General features: G+C 37.5%; 1 protein-coding gene and 1 pseudogene across 1 annotated transcript in view; one reads left to right on the forward strand and one right to left on the reverse strand.

Annotated features, from left to right (window-relative positions):
* Nucleotides 1-8,732: 8,732 nt before the first annotated feature.
* The window catches only part of LOC107745533 (zinc finger protein 271-like), a 54,672-nt gene continuing 52,845 nt past the window's right edge, over nucleotides 8,733-10,559 (reverse strand). The window contains exon 4 of the mRNA XM_016559434.1: nucleotides 8,733-9,167. Coding sequence (XP_016414920.1) covers nucleotides 8,823-9,167 — 345 coding nt within the window. The 3' untranslated portion in view covers nucleotides 8,733-8,822. The remainder of the gene's footprint in view (nucleotides 9,168-10,559) is intronic.
* LOC107745531 (sodium- and chloride-dependent GABA transporter 2-like) overlaps nucleotides 9,181-10,559 on the forward strand; it is a 33,469-nt pseudogene continuing 32,090 nt past the window's right edge.

Consider the following 10,559-nt stretch of genomic DNA (forward strand, 5'->3'; position numbering starts at 1 on the left):
AGTGAGCTGGAGGTTTTCCTGGTTCTTCTGAAGATAGGAAAGTCCACAGCGGATCGACAAAGTTACTTGAAGATAAAAACTGCCGGAAAATCAAACTCAAGAGGAGAGTTTTGAGGAGTCTTGGATAGTGTTAGTCTCAAGAAGAAAGGTTTCTGAGCAAAGATTAGTCTATTAGTTAATGACTTTTGATAGTTCCTATCCCCACCCACCTTTTGGGTGGAATAGCCAATACCAGGCGTGAATTTTTGAGCGGGAGAAGTTTTCTTTGTCTCCCTTTATGGTCCATTTGCATGTTTATGGCTGGTCTGGAGGATTGGTGCCGTTTTACCCAAAATATAGTACAAATAGTATGATGCATTTCACAATCACATAGTGTACATCATTGTTTGAGGAATAAAGAGTAGATCATTTTGATACCAAGAACAAAACATCTAGAAGATATTAAACCTGAGATACATTCATACACCTGAATATCAGTGTTTAGGGCTTAACTAATACAAATAACGAGTAGTAACTCAGCTAATATAACAGGGAAACATAAAAACAACACATGCATATACCAGATACATTTGTAACTGATTGATTATAGTATAAATAAAGAAAATGTCTTTATGTGTGTGTGTTACATGTATTGTGTTCGCTGGCCATCAGACATCTGGTGCCAGGTACTGAGGGTGACTGTCTCCTAGGACACTGGAATGTGTTTGAAGTCGATGGAGAGACCACAGAGTTGATCTGTTTACCATCTTCCTGATAATGGGGGAAAGACCATTGGCAATTTAGCACCCACATAAATGTAGAATGTGGGGCCATGTCTGTAATTTATATGCAAATGTCAAAAGGCTAAAAGGGGTCGCTAAGCCCTAAAGCCCAAACGATCGTACATGATCCTAAGCAGATGCTACAGCTTCTTCCAGAACTGTTCCACGCAAACCTGGGTGTAGAAACACTAGGCGTTTCCTTGGTGCTAGAAAGACCTCTAAAATAAATTTCTGCATTTCACTTCTGCTCTAGCTTGTGTACAGTGTTGGGAAGGTTAATTTGGAAATGTTATAGGTTACAGGTTACCCTATTTAAAATGTAATAAGTAGTGTAACTATTTCAATTACTTTAATAAAGTAATGTAACTGATTACTTTTGATTACTTTTCTAAATCTAAATTACAAAATTTCTAAACTGTTTATTTTTCATTTATCATTTTCAAACATTTAAAGCAGGGAGGGTTGTCAGACTTTCAAAATCATTCATCACTTTTAAGATTATAATATTTACATTTTAAAGCACAACCACCACAAAATCAGACTTCAGCATCTCTTTTTACTTTGAGATCATTCTGAGGTTAAATACAGATTTAAAACCATAACAAGAAATAGTTTAATAGCTATGATACTGTTTTTTAAATCAAATCTGTGCATAGCTATGACAGGAAACACTGGGAATCTAACAATGCCTTGGGGAAAAATAAAAAGTTAATTTAAACATAAAGCATATACACAAACCCAAATAGGTGATAAAACAGTTATCTAATAAACGTGTGTGTCCTAAACTCCTGAAACATTGGTGTCTCATATTTTAGAGCAGTCACTGCAATTTTGGAAAAAAATCAATCAAATCTGTATGTGTTAAAATATTCAGATGTAACCCCCTTTGTAATTGTTAAAGGGGTCATATGATGCAATTTCAAAGTTTCCTTTCTCCTTGGAGTGTTTACAAGCTGTTCGTGCATAGATAAGATCCCTAAAGTTGCAAAGACTAAAGTCTCAAACCCAAAGAGATATTCTTTATAAAAGTTAAGACTTGTCCACGCCCCCCTAAAATGCCTCATTTAAACACGCCCCCATATCTACGTCACTATGTGGGAAGATTTGCATAACAAATGTTCACCCAAATGTTCACGCAAAGAAAGAAGGCGTAACTTTTATTCTCGCTGTAGTATTGTTGCCGCCGCCGCCGCCGCCATGTCGTGAAGACGCTGTGTGTTTCGTTGTGAAAACGAAACTACTTTGTTTGGTCTTCCAAAAGAGGACGATATCCGCTTCGTCATGCCTGGAGCTGATCCGTGCTGGTCGCTGAGGAAATACATAAACTTTGCGCTGTGGATCGCCGGATCGGCTTTCACCGTGGACGTAGCGGAGTCCAGCCCGGGGTCGTCACATGTCGCATTTTATGGAGGACTGTTTCCTGAACCCGCAGAGTAGCCTACAATGCATCTGTGCACAAAGGCTGTTTCTATAAAGTGGGGCAGTTCCAACTTTGCAAGGACAGTCTGGCTCTTCTGACTCGCAGCCTGTAAGTACGTTTTTTATATTTAAAGAATTTGCCACTGACGATTCAAATGCGAGTTTTGAGCAGTGTAGAGTAGCGCTTGTTGTTTTAACCTTAAAACACAAACACATTGCATTACACCAAATACACAACATAATGTTCTTTTTTAGCAATGTCATATGACCCTTTTAACATTTTCATAAGTAACTGTAATTAAATTACACATTTTTTCTCAGTAACTGTAACAGATTACAGGTACATTTATTTTGTAATTAAATTATGTAATTCCGTTATGTGTAACTAGTTATTTCCTAACACTGCTTTTATACGAATTACTTAAACATTGGAATTGTGTACTGCACATACTCTGACAAATTCATTGCGATGTTTCTCATTTGTAAATTGCTTTAGGATAAAGGCTGTTAAATGAAAGAAGGTAAATGTAGATCATTCTCTGTGGGAATCCTCTGTTATCCCCATGGCAAGCATACGGTTCACCTCATTATACAGAGTTTGGCATAAGGCCAACTTTTCTGTTTGATCACTTTCTGTCTTTCAGGGCATCACCGTTACACAACAGCAGAGCTGCCGTCGGCCATCACATCCAATCCCTACTGGCAAAGGATGGCCAGCACCAGATTTAAATTTAAATTTAAATAAATACATTTAATTTGAATAGGTCTAATTAAGCAGGCAGATAATAAGCAGAACTAGGAACACATGAGGAACTAACGAGTAACTATGGAAACAAACTAGGAAATCAGGAAAATGGGAACAAAGCAAAAAGAGAGAAAAAATAATTAAAATCAGTTGCTTTGAGAAATTTAAAACGGAGAGCCCAAAAAGAAAACATAACACTTTGTGGCTTTCAGATATAACTAAAATTATAAAATTACTTTTTCCTGATGCAAATACAGTCAGCCGACAATAAAAGTTGTTGATAAAATATAAAAAGATTTTTTTTTAAATTTATTAATAAAAATGTGACATTTAATCAAATTAGTGAAGTAAAAGTGAAAACTAATTAAATGGATCTCTCTCCTGACTTACAAGTAGGGATGGGTATCGTTAAGGTTTTCCTAGTCTTACAATACAGCTTTATTGATGTGGTGCTTCTTATCGGCTCTTTCTTTTTTTTACAAAAAAAAAACAGGTGGCTTTATATTCTGAAATGTAAAAATCCATATAATCAATAATATTTGTAATTGTAATGAAGTATGACACAGATTTTAAGTGACTTAACTGACGTGACGTGTGGCCAAGTATGGTGTCCCATACTCTGAATTTGTGCTCTGCATTTCACCCATCCAAGTGGACACACACACGGAGCAGTGGGGAGCCAATGATGCGGAGCCCGGGGAGCAGTTGTGGGTTCGGTGTCTTGCTCAAGGGTCTCACCTCAGTCCTGATATTGAAGGTGGAAGAGAGAGCTGGTTATTCACTCCCCCCACCAACAATTCCTGCCAGTACTGAGAAACGTCTGTCATTAATTACTCACCCTCATGTTGTTCCAACCTGTAAGACCTTCGTTCATCTTTGGAACACAAATTAAGATATTTTTGATGAAATCCGAGAGCTTTCTGACCCTCCATAGACAGCAACACAACTACCACGTTCAAGGCCTAGAAAGGTAATAAGGAAAAAATTCATAAAATTAAGGTTGAACCACTGATATCACATGGACTATTTTACCGATGTATTTACTACGTTTCTGGGCCTGGGAACATTTCATCTATGCAGGGTCAAAAAGCTCTCAGATTTCATCAAAAATATCTTAATTTGTGTTCCAAAGATGAGCGAAGGTCTTATGGGTTTGGAACGGCATGAGGGTGAGTAATTAATTACATAATTTTCATTTTTGGGTGAACTATCTCTTTAACATAAAACGTTTTAAGTGAATGCTCGCCAAGACGGTCGTTTTGACATATTTCTGTGTATATTTGGCTTAGGCACACTCAAAGCCCGAAGTATACTTTGATCTCATTCTGAGTCTGAGCATGTAATGGAGGAAAAAAATGAATTAATTATGAATTGTGCCAAAATGCCTGTTCTAGTTGTAAAACAATTTCATTATGTTCATTGTTAATGTATTGAATGCACCTAAGAAGAGGGGATTTAGAGACACCTACAGGCGATGAGAGTAAAAAGTGAGTTACGTCAGCCATTCTCTCGCTACCCATGTGAGATCTTTTCCAGGAGAAACGAACGAAAGAACCAGAAGGGGTAACAAGCACATAAATCTGACTGAGGAACAGCTTCTCTTTCGCAGCTTAAAGCACTTTTGGTAACGCTTTAGATTACAACCCGCAAAGAACTATGTAAGTATACTGAATTTACGGTGAACGTTTCTGTAATTATAGTGTAGACTACCTATAAAGAACATACGTGTAGGTATAAGGGAACAATGTGTTACGTTTGGGTAATAAGGGGGTAACAACCAGATATGCAACCTGCAAAGAACTGCGTAAGTAAACTGAAGTTACAGTGTAACTTTTTTGTAATTATAGTTAATTATAGTACTACCTATAAAGAACATACGTGTAGGTATAAGGGAACAATGTGTTACGTTTGGGTAATAAGGGGGTAACAACCAGATATGCAACCTGCAAAGAACTGCGTAAGTAAACTGAAGTTACAGTGTACCTTTTTTGTAGTTATAGTGTACCTATTCAGTACCTCCGAGTAGGTATAAGGGAATAATATGCGAAGTTTGGGGAATAAAGGGGTAACAACCTGTAAAATTACAAATCATTTATACTGTAAGTATTTTGAAACTAAGAGGTGCTTATTCTAATATTACGTGGTATGTATGGCCTAAACAACAATCTTATGTTTGGGAATGATTTAGAAAGACGATATATACTTTTTATAATTTTATATTGGTATTTTATTACAGGCGTATAGGTATTTTTTAACCATGGGGTACACATTCTATTATTAAAGGATGGACATGATGGAGATTACTGAACAACAAAACTGGACATCTAGTGAAATGAGTTAATGAGTTTCTGCTATGATTTATAATTCACGAGTCTACTTGCCTTATGAAAGCTCATTTGTTGATTTCAGCAACTTCACACCAGCAACTTCTCAACACCACTATCACCAAATAACTTTGCATGATATACCATCAAGGTTCAATGCAGCTTAAAACAAGCTTACCTCTTTCCAGCTGTTCGCAGAAAAAATACATGATACAACATTTGTATTTCAGAGGATGTATACTGTGGTGTTTTTATAGCAAAAAAAATGTATAGGGTTTAATTTGGCCATCGAACAATTAAATTAAAACTAGTGCAATATTTTTCTCTGTAATTACTGTGCAAATATACACTTGTTCTGTGTTTAAGTCCAACTTGTTCCTCCCTTGTTCCATGTAGTTACAGGGTAAATACAACATTTGCGGGCTGTAAATTAAAGTGGTGCTTTGTTCCCCCTTGTTCCATGTAGTTACAGGGTAAATACAACATTTGCGGGCTGTAAATTAAAGTGGTGCTTTGTTCCCCCCTTGTTCCATGTAGTTACAGGGTAAATACAACATTTGCGGGCTGTAAATTAAAGTGGTGCTTTGTTCCCCCCTTGTTCCATGTAGTTACAGGGTAAGTGGCTACAACAAATTGCTCTGAAACGATTGTTTATACATTAGGTCATACATACATACATTATATATCAGGTATGTATCAATAAACATGGTGGACTGTTTTATTTAATTCAAATATTGTTTGCAATTTACTATAGGCCTACTGCTGGGTTAAATTAACCAAAAAATGGGTTTTAAAATTAAAATCACACACAATATGACGACAGTAACAACACAGGCAACAGATAGCCTAATCAAAGATTAAAATTTATTACACCAGTTCAGAAAAAAAGCAAAGCAACTCCATACTTATACAGATTATACAGTTAAACCAAATTCTTTTGAAAAGCTTGTTTAAGAATAGATTTTGTTCAATTTTTTCATGTTTTTCACCCACTGACTTAATGACTAGTTGATTAACTAGTAATGACTAGTTAAACTATTATGGCCAAACTATCACGCCAATAAACACACAGGCTGAAAGCCTGTAATAAACACTGAAAGTCAAGATTAAACTGTGTATTATAGCGAACTGACAGGATTTTACTGTCTTTGATTTACCGTTTTGTTCCACGTCCTCAAGCACCATTTTGACTAACTTAGTTCAGTTTCCGGTTTTACCGTTCATCAGTCGCTGCTCAATGTTGTGAGAACATACTCGGACAAAACCCTCTAGTTTTAAAAGAACACTTTCCAGTCAGTTTCAAAAATCTCTCTCCTCTTCGTGTCGATTAGTTTTCTTGTATTTTCTACACACATTCCTCCGCAAACACAGATAGACTCGTCTCATGCGCCATTCCAGCTGTTTCCAGGTCGCGCTCACCACATTCACTGCTGCAGTTTTAAAGGAACACGCTCCAGACAGTTTCAAAGTTGTCCCTCGTCTGCGCTTCGATTAGTTTTCTCCTATTTTCCACACATGTTCCTGTCTTAAGCACCGCAGTCACGGATTTTGTCGCACACAGAGCCGTTCACGTTTGAACTCACGTGACTTGCTGCATGCTCTCATTCACGTCCTCCACATTCATAACCCAGCAACATCGGGTTATTACTGATATCAACCCAAATTGGGTCAAATCAAGCCAGCTTCCTAACCCAACAGTCTCAACCGAGCGTTTGGATTGAAACAATTACCAGCGTGTTTTATATGTGTAGGCTATAAAAAAGTACACAGTGTATGTTTTTGCTAAATCGCTTGCAAATATAAGAGCTGTAAATTCTGTTTACTTACGCAGTACATTGCGGGTTGTAATCTAAAGCGTTACCGCACTTTTAATAACTTTTTTTCATTATCAAATACTTCCCACAATTTAACAACAGTATAGGCCACTTTTTATGACAATCACTGATTTAGCTGATGTGGATGTTAATTGGACTTTTAGGGAGGAATGAAGGCACTGTTAAGGAAAGAAATATGAAATATGGTACAACAAATATTGACGGTTGAAAAGATACAATTAGCTTGATAATGTTTATGTAGCAATAATCAGGGTTTGGGAAGGTTACTTTTAAAATGTATTTCACTACAGATTACAAAATGCATGCTTTAAAAAGTAATTTGCAATGCATTTAGTTAGATTACACAAGTTTTGTAACTTAATCTAAATACTTTAGAATACTAATAAGATATGTAGTACAAAGGGCTCTCTAAAGAAAAATGTCATCCACCAAAAATAGGACTTTCCTCTGCATATTTTTTTAACAACATCAATTTTCCACAATATTTCTTGAAGGACAAAATGCAGATAAAAAAGTACACATCATCCTGTTCAAAAGTTTACAACCCCAGCTCTTAAAGCATTGTGTTTCATCAGTAAATGTTTTTACCTTTTGTAATAGGTGAGCGAGTCCCTCCTCGGTTGTCACACAGTCATTGTTGGAAAGGTGTCAATTATGAAGAAGATGCTGGAAATCCAAAGAATTTGCAGGACCTGGAGGATTTTTTTGAAGAACAGCAGGCAGTTTAACTGCTCAGGACAAACAAGGGACTCACAAACAGCTATCACAAAACATGAAAATATTTGTGGATTATCCAGGTAACAACAGACCGTTAAGATTCAAGGGAAAGTACATTTTTATGGGGCAATTTTTATCGATTCAGTTACTTTGTCTTGTGGAGTGTATGTCAACATCTGTTATGTGAACTAGCTTATTCAGGACAGTACTAAATTAAAATAGCATGCATTTTTTATGGTCCCTCTTATTTTTTTTTTATTAAAATTTTGCATAAACTGAACTGTAGCTTAGGATGCTTTTGCAGACTGTCAGAGTCAAAGAATCACCAATTGCTGTTTACATTTAATTGCCTGTTAAAGTTTGCATTAATTTTTAAATAAAATAAATGACATATAAATTCAAAGTAATCACTTTGATAACCTAAATTACTTTTCAGATGTAACTTTACTTTGATTACCACCCATTTAAAATGTAATTATGTAACTAAGTTACATTTACTCCATTACTCCCCAACCCTGGCAATTATAATGATAAATAGCAAGTGTATTTCCTTAATTTCTCCAGTACTGAAAGCAGATCTAATAACCTCAGAGCTTTTCGATACTACGGTCTTTCATAATTTAGCCCCAGGGCATTTAATACAGGGTTCCAGTAGCCATTCCTACTTTACAAGAGAAGCAAAGGAGGATCAGTTGCAAAGCTACACGAGATTATACCTTGAATCTGTTTTCTCTCAATACATTGTAAGTAGAAAAATAACTAGTCGTTTTAAAAAGAACAAATTAGAAATAAATCTGTCTCTCTTAAAAGTGTTACAGCCTCTTCTTGCTTGTAATGTCTGGTTAGGACAGATTTAAACAGATGATATTTTATTGCTTGATGCATTATTGTGTCGCATTTGGTACGCGGCATCAGATCTGAAAGTGCTGGATCTGAAGATGATCTATTCACTGTGATTGTTTTTTGTATAATTGCGAAGAGAAGATGAATGATTGAAACGCTTTCCACATGCAGAGCAGTGCTACGGTTTCTCTCCAGTGTGGATCCTCTCATGTGTTTTCAGACGTCCTGAATGACTAAATCTCTTGTCACAGTGTGAACACTTGTACGGTTTTTCTCCAGTGTGAATCCTCTCATGCATTTTTAAACAGTTCGCTGAAATAAAAGTATTTTCACACTCAAAGCACATGTACTCTCTCACACCAGTATGTATTTTCTGATGTCCTTTCAAATGATGTATGCGTGAAAAATTATTTCCACATAAAGAACATGAATGTAGCTTCTCCTTTGTATGAAAGTTCAGGTGATTCTTCAGGACTGAAGCCCACAAAAATGTTTTACCACATTGGTGACATGCATACAGCTTCTTATTTTTATTATTACATCATATTATATATTACATCATCATTCTGGCCTGGGCACTCTTCTACCTCATCTGCTCTTTCAGTTCCCAACTTCCATGGGCCAGCTGTGATAACATGTGGAACACAGGTGATAATGTGACCCTCATATAAATCAAAACAAATCTCACATTATATCTGGATAATATGCTGTAATAAAAAGGTTTTCTGTGTTGTAGACAACTGTGTAAATCTTGCTGCAAAGAATCTGACCATCAGATGGACAACACTGATTAACTCAACGTCTGCAGCTACTGAGTTCTGGGAGTAAACACAAATTAAATCATAATTTTTACTAATAACTATATACAAGTGTTCTTATGTGCATAGAAAATAAATGTGTGCACATGCAACCTAACGATTCTTACCTTTCTGTCTCTATTTATCATGTCATTATACAGACGAAGAGTGCTGGCTCTCTCTGGGGGTATTGAAGAGGTCGGTAAGATAAACTGGGAGATTCTTCTGTGTGTGGTTGCGATGTGAATCATATGTTATTTCTGCATCTGGAAAGAAGTCAAATCTACAGGCAAGGTGTGTAAGTGTGAGATTTTATTTCTGTCTGTTATTTTCCGAAGGTCAACAAATAAGTTTCAGCTGTGTCAGAAGGGGAAAAAAATTACTTTATTTGTAATAAAAAATAGTTTTGCTTCTTGATATCAAATTAATATAACCCTTTCTTGTATTGTGCCTATAGGTGGTGTATTTCACAGCTACATTTCCTTATGTGATGTTGCTGGTCTTGCTGTTTCGTGGGTTGACTCTTCCTGGAGCTCTGCAGGGGGTTGTGTTTTACCTGTACCCTGAACCGTCCATTTTTGCTGACTCACAGGTAACCAGTGTTGGGGCAACGCATTACATACAGGGGCATAATGGTTAGAGACTTGTAACCCAATGGTCGCGGGTTCGATTCCCAGTATCGGCAGGGGTTGGACGTTGGGGGGGTGGACTAAATCGTGGACAGCACCTTTTTCTGCCCGAAGCCGGTCTGGTCCTTCTTCCTCCCTCACTACCCTCGATGGCGGTGCGGCTAAGGGGTACGTGGAGCTCCCCCCAGTGGAGCGGTCTGTGGCGATGCAACTGTGTCCCAAGACCGCTACCTCTTGGTGGGGTAATCCGCGTCTCCCCTCCCGAGCGTGTAAGTTCTCGTCCTCTCTGGTGGGCAAGGCTTACACAGCTTGTGGAGAAGCCGCTTCTGCCCTGCATGCCATGGCGCTCCTGCAGGTCTACCAGGCCAAAGCGCTCAAGGAGCTGCACGAGGGTAGTTCTGACCCAGGGGTTATGCAGGAACTGCGTGCAGCGACGGACCTCGCCCTACGGGCGAAGAAAGTCATTGCACGCTCCCTGGGTCGGGCGTT

This window comes from Sinocyclocheilus rhinocerous, unplaced genomic scaffold (genome assembly GCF_001515625.1).
Source record: "Sinocyclocheilus rhinocerous isolate Xijiao unplaced genomic scaffold, SAMN03320098_v1.1 scaffold1159, whole genome shotgun sequence".
Classification (NCBI taxonomy): domain Eukaryota; kingdom Metazoa; phylum Chordata; class Actinopteri; order Cypriniformes; family Cyprinidae; genus Sinocyclocheilus; species Sinocyclocheilus rhinocerous.